This window comes from Danio aesculapii, chromosome 22 (genome assembly GCF_903798145.1).
Source record: "Danio aesculapii chromosome 22, fDanAes4.1, whole genome shotgun sequence".
NCBI classification, from domain to species: domain Eukaryota; kingdom Metazoa; phylum Chordata; class Actinopteri; order Cypriniformes; family Danionidae; genus Danio; species Danio aesculapii.
Genome location: NC_079456.1, coordinates 12646181 through 12664948, shown reverse-complemented (window position 1 = coordinate 12664948; position 18768 = coordinate 12646181). Strand labels below are relative to the sequence as shown.

Here is an 18768-nt window from a genome sequence, read left to right as displayed (position 1 = left end):
GTCAAAATTGCTAGATGTAAACAACATGGCGAGATATAAGCTCGAAATGACAAGATTAGAGCGAGAGAAAATAAACTCGCACAATTCTGAAAAATGAAGTCACAGTTTTGAAACTCAGAATTAAATTTACATCACACAATTCAGAATTGCTAGGCACAAAATTAAGTCAACAAAATAAAAAATTCAAATAGAAAAGTCAAAACAAAACGTTACAAATTCTTTTTTTCAAGACAATTTCAAAGGGATGAGTTAAAAAAAAACAATACGTTTTAAATGGGACCACAAACAAGTGAGAACTTTGAAAGTCACCACAGCGGAATGAACCGTCAACTATTCCAACATATGTTTTACACAGCAGAAAATGCTTAGATTAAATCAGAAATTCATATCAGTCATTTTAACAGTTATAAATGTTAACGGAGTCATAATATTTTATGCTTATCTCTTTTTATTCTAGTGTTCAATAAAACATTCATTCCTTTTCCTTTGCTTAGTCCCTCATTTATCACTGCCACTGTGGAATGAATCACCAACTATTCCAGCATATATTTTATGCAGCGGATGCTCTTCCAGCCACAACCCGGTACTGGAAAGTAGCCATACACTCATTCACACACATACTCACAACGGCCAGTTTTACTTAATTCAATTCACCTCTATAGCACGTCTTTGGACTGTGGGGGAAACCGGAGGAAGTCCATGGGAACAGGGGGAGAACATGTAAACTCCACACAGAAATGCCCACTGGTCCAGCTGGAACTCGAACCAGAAATCTTCTTGCTGTGAGACGACAATGCTAACCACTGAGCCACCGTGTCGCCCCAACTTTAAAACAAAATACTCAATTTTAGGTTAATTAAATTTTACATAATAATCCATCCAACAGTTGTCAGACCTGCCTCAGAGGGAGCCAGATTGCACTGCAATGCCAAAAGTGCCATCAAAGCAGTTGTTAAGAGATGCAGCTGTCTTCCCATTAACCCTGAATTCAACCCCAACGTCCTACGCTCTAAACGAAAGCCTCAAAATCCTGTAATCCAGCATGTCAAAAGGTCGATCTGGATTGCGGCGCGCTGTCGTTTTGTTGACGTGCTGTGACTGAATGTGATTGACCAGTTAGCGGTTGCATGCATATATTTATCTTCTGGATGGGCAGACGGAGACATTATGCCGTTAATTATTGGCTTTGCCGAGCGTAAGCGCAGTAATGGAGAACGTCTGAACGCCAGGAGAGCTGTAATTATGCGACAGAATGCAAATGTATTTTCGTGTTCGCTGCTGCCTGTCAACAAAACATATAAATTAGGACTTAACACACATGGATGAATCCGCGCACAAGCGCTCATCACAACTAACAATTTCTATGGTGTAGTGATTACAGCATACGAAATAGGTAAAGCCGAATGAGAGAAACGGTTTGAAACCTGTTGAAAACGTTTACGGCTCAGCGACATCGGGAGCTCGTCACGCTTTGGCGGAGTAATTCCTCAACGGAGCTTTTTTAAAGTAGTTAATTTAAGGAACTTTAAAACCTTTCTCTCTAGTCAATCTGTCTCTCATTTCTGAAGAATAATGAACATTTCTGCCACATCATGAACTCCAACATTTTTCGGGAGAGGACATGTTGTGTTTAATGGCATTCTGGAGTGGAGAGGATATTTTAATCGCTTCTGGAACAAAATTACCTGTTGTGCTGCCAATTCAGACAAAGAAATAAAATGATCACACTTTTTCTTGCGGGAATCGATCAAACTAAAGCTGGAATTAGAAATAATGGATAAAATATCACTTATTTATAGAATGTATAGTGTAATTATTAATTTATTTTATTGTATTTATTTCTACTTGATCATTTGGTATCAGAAGTGGCTTATATGAAAGGCAAAGGCCTCTAGATTACACTTATTATACCAAAATAAAATATGATCATGTCTTGATTTTTACTTATTTAATTATGACAGTAAGGTCTGACTTTGCTTAGACAAAAGTCTTGATTTTCTTAACAGAAATGATGTACAGTATAGAATATATATATATATATATATATATATATATATATATATATATATATATATATATATATATATATATATATATATATATATATAATCTCTGCAATGACTCAACTTATTAATAAAGTCATCTGGAATGGCAAAGAAAGCTCCCAGAGTTCACACTAACAACATGCTAACAACATGCTAACCTATGCTAACAACATGTTAATTCACCCTAACAACATGTTAACAACATGGTAACAAATGCTAACTCACGCTAACAACATGTTAAAATCACGCTAACTAATGTTAACAACAGGCTAACTCATGCTAAGAAAACAAGTTAACCATGCTAACAACATGACAACTCATGCAAACAACCTGGTAACTTATGTCAAAAACATGTTATCAGCAAGCTAACAACATGCTAACTCATGCTAATTCACGTTAACAACATGCAATCAGCAGGCTAACATGGTAACTCATGCTAATTCACGCTAACAACATGCTAACAACAAGCTAACTCATACTAATTCACGCTTACAACACGCTAACAACATGTTAACTCACACTAACAACATGCTAACTTACACTAACAACATGCTAACTCATGCTAACATGTTAAAACATGCAAATTCACGCTAACAAAATGCGAACTCATGCTAACAACATGTTAACATGCTCACAAGCTAACTCATGCTAACTAACGATAACAACATGTTAACAACATGCTAACAACAAGCCAACTCATGCAAACTCACCTTAACAACATGGTAACAACACGTTAAAAACATGCTAATTCATGCTATCAACAGGCTAACAACACACTGACAACATGCTAACTTACACTAACACGCTAACTACACATTAAAAACACACTAATTCATGATAACAACACACTGACTCATGCTAACAACATGCTAACAACATGCTAACAACAAGTTAACCCACGATAACTCACACTAACAACACGCTAACAACCTCAAACCATGATTTTTCCTTCACCAAACTTGACTGATTTCTCTGAGAATCTTGGGTCGATGCGGGCTCTAATAGGTTTTCTGCATTATTTGATTCATCTGAAAAATCTCCTTACTTATTTTTTATATTTTATCACACATTTATACTTATACTATACTTTTATACAAACATTTGTAAATATTAAATATGAGTAAATGCAATACAATATAATATTAAATATAATAAATGAAAATGTATATACTATATGTTTATATATTTTAACTATATAATGTTATCTGTATATATAATATATATTATAATATTATAATATGTTATATACACATACATACATATATAGAGATAGAGAGATTTGAATTCCTCTGTACATCTTAAATTTTGAACAGTCCAACTGTGAATTAAACACGTTTTGTTTGTCCAATCTTCCTTGCAGTTGAATTTCTTTCTGTTTGTAAACATTGTACGAGTCCTGGCGACGAAGATCCGAGAAACCAACGCAGGCCGCTACGACACACGTAAACAATACAGGTGAGCGCATGAAATGATTGTTATGCTGGCACACGACCTCCTACAAACATCTGTACAGTATGTTATATTGGACTAGAGATTGTTTTCTGCCAGTGACAAATTAAACTCAAATCAAATAGTACCTGAAGATATCTGATTCCATAAGGCTGCGAGTGCAGGTGTTGCGTTCTCTAATATACAGTGCGTTCATGCAGCAGCCTCATTCTGTTGCTTGTTGTCGGCGAGGTGGAGTGTTTGGACATTATTGCTGAGATATCCGGGAGAGGACTGTAATTTTCCAGAGGGTGTTTGAAAAGCTTTTTTCACCGAGAGAAATAGAGGGAGAGTCTGCTTTGATTAACAGCGCGACTCCCTTTGGGTGAAAGTCACCGGATCTCTCTGACTAATAGTCTGTAACTCGCTGTATAGAGATAGTCTCTTATCAGAGCTGCCCGTTAATCAAGCAAATCCCTCTTGTCTGTAATAATACCCTCGCTTGGCTATGAAGTACAGCTTCACTGTCTGCCTCTGCGTAATGATGCTCTGAAATTTTTTAGATTTGCTGAAGTGGCGCATGCAGATTATAATTCACAGATACAAAGGAATTTTACTTTGGAGGGTGGGCGGGTGTTGCTATAGGTTGTTTTCAGGGTGTTTGCTAGAGAGTTGTAGATGGTTGATAGGGTGTTATGAATGATAGCCATTGTAGGTGGTTACTAGGGTGTTCTATATGGTTGCTAAGGTGTTCTGGGTGGTTGCTAGGGTGTTCTAGATGTTCCATATGATTGCTAAGGTGTTTTTGGTGGTTGCTACGGTGTTCTAGGTGATTCCTGGTGTATTCAAGATGTTTTCTTGGTATGCATAATAGCTAGTGTATGTGGTTACTAGGGTGCTCTTGGTATTTACTGAGGTGTTCTATATGGTTTCTAATGTTCTGGGTTTTTATTGGAGAGTGCTAGATAGTTGCTAGGGTGTTATGAAAGATGGCTATTGTATGTTGTTGCGAAGGTGCTCTGGGTATTTACTGAGGTGTTCTATATGATTGCCATGATGTTCTAGAGTGTTTGGGGTGTGTATTTGGGTGTTCTGGCTTGTTGCTAGGTTGTTCCTATGGTATTCAAAGTGTTTTCTAGGGTATTGTGGATAATAGCTACTGTATGTGGTTACTAGGGTGCTTTGGGTGTTTACTGAGGTGTTCTGTACGGTTGCTATGGTGTTCTGGGTGTATGGTAGAGAGTTCTAGATAGTTGCTAGGGTGTTATGAATGATAGCTATTGTAGGTGGTTGCTAGGGTGTTCTATATGGTTGCTAAGGTGTTCAGGGTGGTTGCTAGGGTGTTTTAAGTGATTCCTATGGTATTCAAGAAGGTTTCTAGGGTATTATAAATGAATGCTAGTGTAGGTGGTTACTAGGGTGCACTGGGTTTTTACTGGGGTGTTCTACAAGTATAGGGTTGATATGATGTTCTGGGAGTTTATTATAAAGTTCTAGATGGTCGCTAGGGTGTTGTAAAAGATAGCTATTGTATGTGGTTGCTAGGGTGCTCTGGGTATTTACTGGGGTGTTCTATATGGTTGCCATGGTGTTCTAGGGTGTTTTGGGTGTTCTGGCTGGTTGAACTTGGGGAGAACATGCAAACTCCACATAGGAATGCCTCAGCTGGGGCTCGAATCAGCGACCTTCTTGCTGTGAGGTGACAGTGCTAACCACTGTGCCACCAGAATAAACTCATGTGAGATGAAAAACATCCCACGGGTAAACTAGAGTAAGTGACATCTAAATTAGACAAATTAGATCCAGATAAATTAGATGCGCATTAGTATAATGCGGTGTTGGCCAATCAGAAAGGAGAAACCAGTGCACACACTGACATCATGAGGCAAAACTATGGTTTTAGTGGCTGGAGTTTCCAGAAAGTTTCAACTTCAGTCACCTGAAACTTGTGGACAAACAGTCAAACCACTTAGAAAAAGTTGCGTTTTTTTGTTCATGTGGTGATACTGAGGCCCCAGTTTAACATTTATAACGTCAGCAGGTAGTCTTGAGCACATCTACATGCCCTAAATACATACTAATATAATAAGAGTCATTCTATACGTGTGATTTGCTGATTAGATATTTGCACTAATGAGCGGTGTGCCTAATTCAGTGGCCGGCAGATGAGTAAATACATATTATATCCTAACGCACACTTGGAGAGTATTAAAGCTGCTGCTGGAGACGGTTTTAAAACCAACAGGGGCTTGATAACCTCAAGTGAAATTAAATATAAGCAATAAAAGCCGTTAATGACATTATGGATGAAGGAGCACAGTCGCATATTACTATTAATGAGAGCCAGACATGCTCTGAACTTGAAGTAATTAAGCAATCTGCATTTGATTTCAGCTCGGCGCAGATCTCCTCAACCTCCCCGACACTTTATTTCAGGAGATGAAAACAGCAGAACTGCTGCCTACTCCAAACTCCGCTCTCTCAACTTTCTTCATTTTCTTGGCTGTAATGTAATAATAAGTCTTTAGAGAGACTTTGAATCTCATGCTCGCTTTCTCTCACTCTCATTTAAAAATCAATCTCTGATATTTCTCGCTGTTTCCCCATCAACACAGAGACTAGAGTAACGACATTCTTTTGAAAATGCCTTGATATACCATGTAAATACCTTAATACTAAAGCTATGGGTGTTTAGCAGGGTGTTCTGGTGGGAGATAAATGGGTTTTACTGTGTTCTGAGTGGAAGTAAGCTGGTTTGTAGGGTTTTCTGGGTCAAAAGAAGTTGTTTTAGGGTGCTCTGGATTTTTAGATGTATAGGAATATAGATTTTTCGGGTGTTCACAGTAATATCTAAGGTCCCTTGGCTGAAAGTTTGGAAGTTCATTGGTTTCCAGGTGGCTCTGGGTGGAAGATTACTGTTTTTTAGGGTGTTCTGAGTAGTTCATAGGGTGCTCAAGTGGGAATTAGGCTCTGGTTGAAATATAGATGGATTTTAGGGTGGTCTAGGTAAAAGATCACTAGTTTTTAAGGTGTTCTAAGTAGTTTCTGGGGTGCTCTAGTGGCAATTTTGAAAATTGAAAACTTGTTGAAAATAGATGGATTTTTAGGGTGTTTTTGGTGGAAGATTACTGGATTTTAGGTTGCTCTAGATAAAAGATCCCTAGTTTTAGGAACGTCTGACTAGTTTCTAGGGTGCTCTCGTGGGAATTAGGCTGATGTTGAAATATAGATGGATTTTTAGGGTGTTCCGGGTGGAATATTACTGGATTTTAGGGTGCTCTATGTAGAAGATCGCTAGTTTTAGGGTGTTCTTAATACTATCTGGGGTGCTCTAGTTAAAGAAAGCTGGATTTTTAGGGTTCTCTGGGTGGAAGATAGCTGGATCTTTATGGTGCTCTATGTGAAATATAGATGGATTTTGGGGTGTTCTGAGTAGATTCTGTGGTGTTCTGGTGGGAATTAGGCTCTGGTTGAAATTTAGCTGGATTTTTAGGGTGTTCTGGGTGGAAGATTACTGGATTTTAGGGTGCCCTAGGTAGAATATCACTAGTTTATAGGGTGTTCCGGTAGCAATTAGGCTCAGGGTTAAAGGTAACTGGATTTATAGGGTCCTCTGGAAGATTTAGGATGAAAGATTTCTGGACTTTTTAGGACTAGTTTTAGGGTGTTCCGGTAGTAATTAGGCTCTGGGTTAATGGTAGCTGTATTTTTAGGGTGCGCTGGGTGGAAGATTGCTGGAGTTTTAGGGTGTTCTGGGTAGAAAATCACTTTATGGTGTTCTGAGTATTTTTTCTACGGTGCTCTGGTAGGAATTAGGCTCTGGGTTAGAGATGGATTTTTAGGGTGCTCTGGAAGATTACTGGATCACAATTCAATCTCTGAGATTTCTCGATGTTTCCTATCGCTTTACTCCCCATCAACACGGAGACTTGAGTAATAACATTTTTTTTGAAAACGCCTTGATATACAGTACCAAGTAAATACCATAATACTAAAGATATGGGTTTATACCAGAGTGTTCTGGTGGGAGATAGATTGATTTTACAGAGTGGAGGAGAGTTGGTTTGTAGGATTTTCTGGGTTCTCAATAGTTTCTGAGGCATATTGGCTAAAGATTTTTAGGTAGAATATGAATGATTTTTAGAATATTTTAGGTGTATATGAAAATAGCTTTTTTAGGGTGTTCACAGTGATTTCTAAAGTGCTCTGGTTGGAAGTTTGAAAGTTCACTGGTTTCTAGGTGGCTCTGGGTGGAAGATACTGTAGCTGGATTTTTAGGGTGCTCTGGGTAGACGATCATTGGTTTTTAGGATGTTCTGACTGAGTATCTTCTAGGGTGCTCTGGCTAGAATTATGTCCGGTTAAAGATAACTGGATTTTTAGATTGCTTTGGGTGGAAGATTGTTGCATTTTTAGGGTGCTCTGGTAGAAGATAAATGGTTTTAGGGTGTTCAGAGTAGTTTCTAGGGTGCTCTGGCAGCAATTAGGCTCTGGTTGAAAGATTTAAAGGTTTTAGGATGGTCATAAGAGTTGTTTTAGGGTTTTCTGGGTGGGAAAATCAAGTTTTTAGGATGTTCTCAGTAGTTTATGATACATATTGGCTAAAGATAGCATTTTTGGGCTATTCTGGGTGGAATAGAGTTTAGGAATGTAGCTTTTTTAGGGTGTTCACAGTGGTTTCTAGGGTGCTCTGGCTGGAAGTTTGGAAGTTACTGGTTTCTAGGGTGCTCTGGGTGGAACATAGCTCAATCTTTAGAGTGCTCTATGTGAAATATGGATGGATTTTAGGGTGTTCTGAGTAGTTTCTGTGGTGCTCTGGTGGGAATTAGGCTCTGGATTTTTAGGGTGCTCTGGGCGGAACATAGCTTGATCTTTAGGGTGCTCAATGTGAAATATGGATAGATTTTAGGGTGTTCTGAGTAGATTCTGTGGTGTTCCGGTAGGAATTAGGCTCTGGCTTAAAGGTAGTTGGACTTTTAGGGTGCTCTGGAAGATTACTGGATTTTAAGTTGCTCTGGGTAGACAATCATTGGCTTTTAGTGTGTTCTGACTGAGTAGTTTCTAGGGTGCTCTGGCAGAAATTATGTTCGGTTAACTGGATTTTTAGGGTGCTCTGGGTGGAAGATTACTGGATTTTTAGGGTGCTCTGGGTGGAAGATTACTGGATTTTTAGGGTGCTCTGGGTGGAACATCATTGGTTTTTTATTGTGTTCTGACTGAGTCGTTTCTAGAGTGCTCTGACAGGAATTATGTTCGGTTAAAGATTTCTGGATTTTAAGGGTGCTCTGGGTAGAAGATCACTGTTTTTATGTTGTTCTGAGTAGTTTCTAGTGTGCTCTGGTAGGAATTAGGCTCTGAGTTAAAGATAGCTGGATTTTTAGGGTGCTGCAGGTGGAAGATTGCTGGATTTTAGGGTGCTCTAGGTAAAAGATTACTTTTTTAAGAGTGTTCTGGTTGAAACATACAGATATTTAGGGCTTCTGGTGTCTAGGGTGTTCTGGCTGCAATGTTATGATGCTTTGGGTAGAAGATAGTTGGATATTTAGGGTGGAAGATAACTGGATTTTTAGGGTGCTCGGTGTGGAAGATTGCTGGATTCTAGGGTGCTCTGGTTGGAATTTTAGGATGCTCAGAGAAGACTGTTGGATATTTAGGGTAGAAGATAGCTGGGTTTTTAGGATGCTCTTTGTGGAAAATTGCTGGATTCTAGGGTGCCCTGGGTGGATTGTTAGGGTGTCTTGGATTGAAGATAACAGTTTTATAGGTGTTCTAGCAAGTCGTTAGCTTCCAGAACACCATATCCAGTTCAGAGTTTGGTGGCAAATGATAAAATATGATTGTTTGTTTGTCTGATTTGTTTACTTTGTTTACTTTATCGATCTCCAAAAAAGTGAACACTGTATGTTAGATCAATTGTAAATCATGTTCAGTGATTGTTTTACCAGTGGATAAGTGGTATATGTAATTATATATTGAGCAAACGTTATAGCTGTCAGTGTGTTACTCATTTAATTAATCACAATAATTGCTTATCAATATTTGGTTAAAAAAAATGGCCCAAATAATCAATGAAAAAATTTATTCTAGCAGATGAACAGACAACATGAAGTGTGCTTTAAACGACAGTGATACAGATTTGAACTCTGTCAGTGGTCATTATTAATTCAACACACGTTCTTGTATTCTGTCGGGGATGTTTTACCACATCTTGCTCTTTTAAAGTATTCTCCATCCAAAAAAAAAGAAAATTCTAAGATTTTTAGTCTGCATGATGCAAGTCCACCAACAGCTTCAGAAAAAATAGAGCTATATTTATGGGATGTCATAAGTGTGTAAAGGATAGAGAGGACTGTATTCTTTGTCTTCCTGTGCTGTATTTTAATATTTGTTGAATGCACTTGATAAATGATTTTGACCCTTGCAGTTGGTTATTTCTCCCTTTAAACAAGACTTTCCATGTCTTTCAGACAAATAGTTTATGCTAATTCTTTCACTGTGAACTAGAAGATGATTCAATATGATGAAACATGATTTTTTCTCAAATTTTTATGTAAATTTTAGAAATACCTAACCAAAATGCGTAACCTCTCATTTTTGCTCAAGTATTTTGAACCAGGTACTGTTCTGGGGGTTTGCTGATATATTGTGTATGTTTGCTAGGGTATTTTGGGTGTATGATAAAATATATGGTGACATATTATTTATGTATGCTAGGGTGTTTTTGTCAGATGCTAGAGTGTATTATGCAGGGGCGTAGATTTAGTGTAGACGGAGGGGACGCATCCCCACCAATATTCACTGACCATATAAATGTCCCCACCAATAATTTAATCCACTTTAAAAAAATCATGGTGTCAACATTTACCTAGACACGCAGAAAGGGTTCAATCACGTTCTCCCCTTGAGTCCCCTCCTGCCCCCAAAATGCATATGGGCATTTTAATTGGCTGTGCTTTTTTTCTGCTATCATTTGAGAGGCTGTGGCTGCCTTCAGATACAAGTAGCTCCAAAGTAGCAGTCCATTGTTTTTTTTCCCCGTGCAAGAATAAGGTGTGTTGGGTGACACACAAGTAAGGATAGCGGCAGCAAAAGAAAGTGGACACAAGGTGCTTTTTTCAATGAAAGTGCCACATAAACGCAAGTTAACTACTGAATGAGTCCGTCATGATAATGCAGATAATGCACGTGTTTTCCGCTTTAAGGCACAGTCTATCGTTATAGCAGACTGATATTGTCTGTGAATAATATGCCCTTGAAAACTAACAGCAGAATAAACAGCTAAAGTATATGATCCCCATCACTTCTCCTAATCTCTCAGAGTAGCATGTTCAATTTCAGTTGAAACTATTTGTCAGACAAAATACAGCCTGTGTATAGGCATAATACTGATATACTGATAAGCCTTTATTAAACTCTCTCTTTATCAGTTAATAAACATTTTTACATTACACTACCAGGCCTGTAGCCAGCATATTGAAAGCGGTGGGTTTTTTTTTTTTCTGAAAAACTGAACCTTTTTGCAGTTATTTCCCTGATTTACTAATTAATTATGAAGTAAATGTTGCATTTTGTGATATATTATTAACAAAATTTTGCTGGATTATCTTGTTGGACGGTTATCATAACCATACTTTTTGATCTACCAAAAATATTTCATATAACAGTTTTATAAAAAATAATGAAAATTGATAATAAACAAATATGAAAAGATTCTTATAAAAAAATAAAAATGTATTATCATCTACCATTACATTTTTTTAGAAATCTGTTAGAAATCTGTTGTTTTAAATTAACAGTGAAGCCTATAGGCAAATAACAAACTGCCCAGTACATTAAACTTTCCTCAGTCAGAATTTGGCCATTTGAATAATAAGAAAAATTCAATAATAATGATAATAATAATAATAATAATAATAATAATACAACTTTTGGTCTTTCGAACCACCTGAACCCTTCTTGCCTACAGGCCTGAAACTTAATAAATTGTATGTAGAGAGGATTAATAAATAATATATTTTATATATTATAGGTGGGCATAGATTATTATTTTTTATCTAATTAATCTCACTGTAATCTTGGAATTAATCTATATTAAAATGGCTTATTTGAATTCTGCCGAAGGCATTCAGAATATGTGTGCAACAAATTGAGTTTGAATCCACCATGTAGCAACTGTAGTGATTCAAAATTTGGGGTTTTATAGCTCTGTTGTAATGTGTTGTAACATCGGTCTGACATACAAAGGAACTCTTTGTGAAATGTGTTGTTTTGGTCATGAAAATAAATGCTAATACAAGAAATGTCGTAATTTCTGACATTCTGTGTAAGCTAGGACTCGATCTCTGGTCACCCTGTCCACTAGTGCACTATAATTGGCGCACTGTACACTGAGCTATCTGTGTTTGTGTGACTGATTGACAAGGTCAAAATCCAAACGCAGATTCTCTAGTTATGCTTTGTCTTGAAATACTTGAGAAATGCCCGATGCTTTGAATCGATTTAGTCACGTGACCTGGGTGTTTCAAAATGCTTTGGAGCAGTGTTTCGAAACATCTGTGCTTTGGGATCTTGACATTCCAGTCCACTTTTAGATATGCACTCTTGAACCTCCCTTCCCTTTTTCTCTCAGGGGAATCCCTGCTACCATTTTTAAGTGCGTTCCATTTCATCAAGTGAACAACAGAAGTTTACATGAACATACCCTCAGTTCCTCAATTTTGACCAAGGGAACGAGTCAGCTTTGTGTGTCCACTTCAGCACCTATATGTCCTAGAATGCAATGCAATTGTGACATCACAACAGAGTAGTTCCCAAGTGCTCAAGGGTTCAGGGCATTCCATTTAAACCTATTTAGATGCTCCGCCAGTAGTGAACACTTGTGTGACATAATAAATGACATACATTCAAGTGAATGAGATAGAGAGAAGTTAGCGTGTGAAGGGCATAAAAACTTGGGCTGGATTGCAGCCACAGTCGAAACATCATTTTCACGTCAGCCATCCCTAGTTTTTGCATCACTTCATTAAAACTGCACTTGCCTTCAGTTGGACATTTGTTACATTTTATTCCAGTCGAACTAAAAGAAATAACATTTTCTCCAGAAGAAAAAACATTATGTGAAGTTTCATAAACTAATTTCAAGAGGAGCACGTGATATGATTGAGCACGACTGGCCGCTCATCTGTAATCAGTAATAATCCAATCAGAGTGATCCTAGTTTACTATAAATGGATCATTTTCTCCCTACTGCTCTATCTTCGTTTGGAAGAATCCCCCCTTCCACCCCATCTCCTCCTTTTCCTCCCTTTTCTAAAGGGGGAGCTCTCGAGACCTACCTGATCTCGGATCTCCTGATATGCTTATTGACTGGGCGGGAACCCTGAGCTCAAATATCTCCGAGCTCAGGGTTCTCTCCCGGGACGGCATGCCAAACCTGCTTTATACGCCAAAGATATCTAAGCGGGAACTCTTGAAAAGAAATACTGTGAAAATTTCTTCACTTTTTAACATCACTTGTGGAAATATTTTGAAAAAGAAAAAACATTTTCACAGCCTTTAACCGATGATTGATCAAGAGCAGCTACATTACAAACCTGCAAACAAGACATTTTCCAAAACCCCCAAAATCTTACCATGTGTCTGTCTCTGCGCAGGAAGCTGGCAAAATCCACCTTGGTTCTGGTTCTGGTTTTCGGCGTCCACTACATCGTGTTTGTAGGAATGCCCCACACGTTCACCGGTCTCGGCTGGGAGCTGCGCATGTACTGTGAACTTTTCTTCAACTCGTTCCAGGTGAGTTTCCCCACTTACACTTTGTTTCTTCTCTCTGTAAACACTCCTGTGAGAACATTATGTATAATGAAGTGTCTGTTCCCATTTTAGTTTAATTTGTTCTGTCGACGTGATAAATAACAGCGCTTTCATATTTCCAAAGTGTTTCGCAGCTTATCTTTAGAAGTGGAAACAGCGAAGCTAATACAAAAACACTTTATGAAATAATTGAATAGATAAGATATAGACAAATGAAAATTAAAAGTTGGTGCCAGGGTACATCATAAGACCTTTTTACAAACTTGTTGGTCTGTGAAGTAAGTTAAATTAGTTGATGCTGAGGTCCATCAGAAGATTAATATTATATATATATGTCTTTGGTTCGCTGTCTGTTCTGTGATATAAAAGTTTAAATTATTTTAAATGAATGTAATTAAAAGGTGCTGAGGTACATCCACATATTTTCTTACTTGGACATTTTAAATGATAATTAAATGTTGATGTGGTTTTTGGTTTATTTACTGTTAAATATGTATCCTTTTTTTTTTGGAGGCGGGGGGGGGGTGATATAATAAACAGAATTATTACACTACCTGACAAAAGTCTTGTTGCCAATCCATGTTTTAGGAACAACAAATAATAACTTGATTTCTAGTCAGAAGGCCTCTAGATTACTCATATTTTACCAAAATAACATATGATCATGTCCTGATTTTTAATTCTTTAATTAGAACAGTAAGGTCTGACTTTGCTTAGACAAAAGTCTTGTCACTTAACAGAGATAAAGCGCTTCAAGGACTTCATCCATACATCTCTGCAATGATTCAAGTAACTTATTAATAAAGTCATCTGGAATGGCAAAGAAAGCGTTCCTGCAGGACTCCCAGAGTTCATTAAGATTGTCTGGATTCATCTTCAATGCCTCCATCTTACCCCAGACATGCTCAATAATGTTTATGTCTGGTGACTGGGTTGGCCAATCCTGGAGCACCTTGACCTTCTTTGCTATCAGGAACTTTGACGTGGAGGCTGAAGTATGAGAAGGAGCGCTATCCTGCTGAAGAATTTGCCCTCTCCTGTAGTTTGTAATGTAACGGGCAGCACAAATGTCTTGATACCTCAGGCTGTTGATGTTGCCATCCACTCTGCAGATCTCTCGCATGCCCCCCATACTGAATGCAACCCTAAATCATGATTTTCCCTTCACCAAACTTGACTGATTTCTGTGAGAATATTGGGTCCATTTGGGTTTCAATGGGTCTTCTGCAGTATTTGTGATGATTAGCATGCAGTTCAACAGATGATTCATCAGAAAAATCTACCTTCTGCCACTTTTCCAAATGATCAATTCGAAGCCAAGCTATTATTTGTTGCTCTTACAACTGGGATTGACCACAAGACTTTTGTCAGGTAGTGTATTAATTCAGTTGGTGCAGAGGTGGATAATAAGTGTTTGTTTTTGTTTAGCTTTGTGTCATAAAATATAAGTTACAATTACTTAATAGTTGTTGATATTATGCATCAGAAGCTTTTTTTTAACCTTCCGTTGGCTATTGGGAACTGATATCATTGTAAAAAATAGGTATTGCAATGTATTTTATGTCCGCTGTGTTGCGTATTTCTGATATAAACAAGATATTAAATTTTAAAAAAGGTGTTTTTTATCCACTGGGAGTAGCAATAGCATAGTTGTTACAATTATATCCATCATGCACTGTTTCTTGAGCAAAAAAAACATTCAACTATATGAAACAGAGGTGACAAGGTGGCTGAGGGGTTAGCGCTGTCGCCTCACAGCAAAATGGTCGCTGGTTTGAGTCCCGACAGGGTCAGTTGGCATTTCTGTGTGAAGTTTTCATGTTCTCCCCTTGTTGGTTTGGGTTTCCTCTGGGTGCTTCAGTTTCCCTCACAGTCCAAAAGACATGTAGTACAGGTGAACTGAGTAAACTAAATTGGCTATAGTACATGAGTGTGAATGAGTGTGTATGGATGTTTCCCAGTACTTGGTTGCAGCTGGAAGGGCATCCGCTGTGTAAAACAAATGCTGTATAAGTTGGCAGTTCATTCCACTGTGGCGACCCCTGATGAATAAAGGGACTAAGCCGAAGGAAAATTAATGAATGAATAAATGATATAGACACTGTAAAACAATGAACAGGTTTGACAAGCAACCTTCTCGCAATTGTTTTCTCTTTCTATGTATTGTGGTTTTTTCTCTACTTGTCATTTACAACCAGCATTTTTTCCTCTCTTTCAGGGATTTTTTGTGTCCATTATCTACTGCTTCTGCAATGGAGAGGTACGTCAAGCTGAAACAGCGTTCATATTCAAAATGCATACTCTTTCACAAAGTTCACGGTTTTAATGTTGTCATTATCCCAGGTCCAGGCTGAAATCCGCAAGACCTGGCTCCGCTGGACGCTAGCGTTTGACTGGAAAGGCCCTGTGGTTTTGGCTAACTACCGCTACGGGTCAGTACTGAACAACAGCGGCGCTAGCAATCAATCCCAGCTCATGTCTGTGACCCGCAGTTCTGCCCTCCTCACCAGCAGGGTGTACCGTTGTGCTAGTCGACCTAGCATCGGCTCGCTAACGCACACCTCACACATACACACCTCCCTGCCAGGGTATGTCTTCAGCAACTCGGACATCGAAAGCCTCCCGCCTTCAATTCCGGAAGAATTAGAAGAGGAGGCCAAGCATATCGATGACATCACGCTGAAAGAAAGCGCAAAAATTGCTAGCAACGTCACTGTGCAACAGGAAGCACTAGGCATCTGTTTCGAGGAGAGTGCGCAAAACTCGACATGTATGGATTCCGATGATGTCATGAAGAGGCATGATGATGTCACCCCTGTGGAAATCGCCAAATTTGCTGATGACATCATGCTGAAGGATTCTTTATTGGTGAGGTACAACAATTTGGATCGGGAAAACGAGGAAGTACTTTAAAAAACCATTTTAATGCAAACTAACACTGTCAAACCAAAAGTAATGGGATAATGTCCCATATGATTAAAACTGGATATTTGGTGCGAAAACATTGTATTTACAATTGAAAAAAGATACTCTACCTAAAAACTTAAGGAATTTGTTGGATTGTAACAATTGGGCACTAGAACTCATTTGCATCCACAATGTAACATATTTATAAGAGTTGATTGGATTGTAAAAAAATGGGATTCATAATAGAATAGGGTGAATGTGCGTTTGCTAAACAGTGCCTAAATAGCTATTTGTTGAAATTTACCTATTAACCAATAGTCAACGCTGCCTGACAGAGGTCACGTGTAAAAGGAAAGTTGCCTAAGAAGAAGAGCCACAAAAACATTAATTTTTATTACATGCACTTTTAAAAGAAAAGAAAAATAAATATATATATATGAAAATCTCAAGCTAGTCAAAAAAGAGACAACATGTGTTGTGTAATGCACGATAATCTACTGCATTGGTAGGATCAACTTGTTTTAGTCATTTTTAAGCCTTGCGTTCAAAGCCAAGTTTGCAAAAACAAAGATTTATATTTGCATTTGCTCTATTTCCTCTTGAAATTAGCATCATCGCACTTCCGTGATTGGTTTATGTAAGAGTATGGTAATATTAAGGATGTATAAATATTTCCATCAAGTGTCACACTGTGGGTTTTATATGATAAAATGAGGAAATCAAACAAAGGGGATTCATGAAACACAAGCAGAATGAAAAAAAAAGTCAATAAATTGACTTTATAAAGTCAAATCAGTCACATTCAGTTTTCTACTAAGTGGTATGGGTCAGTACAATACGCAGGGGCGCCGCTGGCCACCATGGGCCCTATGCCCTATGACAAACTGATATTGATGAGCGAGGGGGGGGGGCGGGAGAGTTGTTCCTGGGTATCACAGCTGAAAGTGAAGAGCGGGGGGGTGGCATATGGCATGGGCCCTTGATAATGTCTCTGGGGCTCCTCTAAATTTATGGGCCCTTACAATCTTCCTAGCTCCACCCCCAACAACAAACGCCCCCCTTATCACCCCCCCCCCCAAACCCCCAACCGGCGACCCTGACAATACGATATGCATTTATTTCAATTTCCACTGTCAGAAGTACCAAAACAGTGAATTGTACTGTTCCACTTTTTGGGGACCCTTTCATAAGGGTAACTAGTGCCACAGTATGGTACTAAAGGGTGGAGCTAGACTCTCAGCAGAACACTGATTGGTTTATAATTGGTACTGAGCATTTTGCACTCTGTTTATGCACACTAGGTTCTTGCATTATAACTGCCTGCTGCACATAACATAGCTCTTGGAGTGCCTGCAGTTGAATAAGTAAACACTGAGCAGAAAAAGCACCCGATGTCATGCGCTCCAGCACTTAGGCCATTGAAACAGTGGTTGCCTAGTACTTGTGTTGCTCTTACAGTAACACTTCCCAAATGCCAGGGTTTCTATATTCTTCTGTGTCATGTTTCTACACAGAAAAAAATTATTCAAAGATGATTCCTTGGATTTACAATTTTTTTTTTTACGTTAAGTGGTTGTAAATAATTAAATTGGGTTGGAATTAAACAAACAAATCAAGTTACATATTATTAAATTTAATTTGTTTCTTTAAATTCAACACAAATAAATTGTTTGCAACAATTTTGCAGACATAATTTTTTTCAGTGTACAATGGTGTTTTGAGTTTACTCTGGAAATGCGTGCAATGCTAACTTACAGTAAAAGTAACTTAAACTCACTCTCATTCAAAGAAGAAAGTGGCGAGAACCAACAACTTTATTTACAAAACAATATTATTCATCTGGAGCTCTTCCACAAGACTCGACACTTATTAAACACACACCAGCCTAGCTCCTCTTCCAATGCTGTCAGCCACGCTGCCCCGTGTCACTGCTACAAAGCCAACCAATCACAGCTCTTGCGCTATGTGTAGTTAAATTTTATAAGAGGTGCACATCATTGTATTGTCAAAGGGTATGTGAATGTGCGAAGACAACTCCAGTTTTACCAAACACACTCCAAACCGAAGTATAAATTAGCTTTAAGGAGTGCTGGAGAACATGATGTCTGCTGTTTTTTCAGGAGTATTGTTTTAACTGCAGGCACACAGTGCACTCTGTCAAAAATAATTCTAACAGGAGGCTAGAACAGGAGGATACAAAAAATAATAATAATAAAATAAATCACTGCCAAAAAATTCATCAACACAAAAAATGTGTTTCAAGAGTTCCCACTTAGATATGCTTGGCGTATAAAGCAGGTTTGGCATGCTGTCCAGGGAGAGAACCCTGAGCTCTGAGATATTTGAGCCCAAGGCTCCCGATAAGCATATCAGGAGATCCGAGATCAGGTAGGTCTCGAGAGCTCCCCCTTTAGAAAAGGGAGGAAAAGGAGGAGATGGGGTGGAAGGGGGGATTCTTCCAAACGAAGATAGAGCAGTAGGGAGAAAATGATACATTTATAGTAGACTAGGATCACTCTGATTGGATTATTACTGATTACAGATGAGCGGCCAGACGTGCTCAATCATATCACGTGCT

The 18768-nt window shown here is 38.4% G+C and overlaps 1 protein-coding gene across 1 annotated transcript in view; it reads left to right on the top strand.

Annotated features, from left to right (window-relative positions):
* The window catches only part of pth2rb (parathyroid hormone 2 receptor b), a 46159-nt gene extending 29103 nt beyond the window's left edge, over nt 1-17056 (top strand). Inside the window, exons 10-13 of the mRNA XM_056447929.1 lie at nt 3406-3500; nt 13127-13265; nt 15502-15543; nt 15627-17056. Coding sequence (XP_056303904.1) covers nt 3406-3500; nt 13127-13265; nt 15502-15543; nt 15627-16196 — 846 coding nt within the window. The 3' untranslated portion in view covers nt 16197-17056. The remainder of the gene's footprint in view (nt 1-3405; nt 3501-13126; nt 13266-15501; nt 15544-15626) is intronic.
* The last annotated feature ends 1712 nt before the right edge of the window (nt 17057-18768 follow it).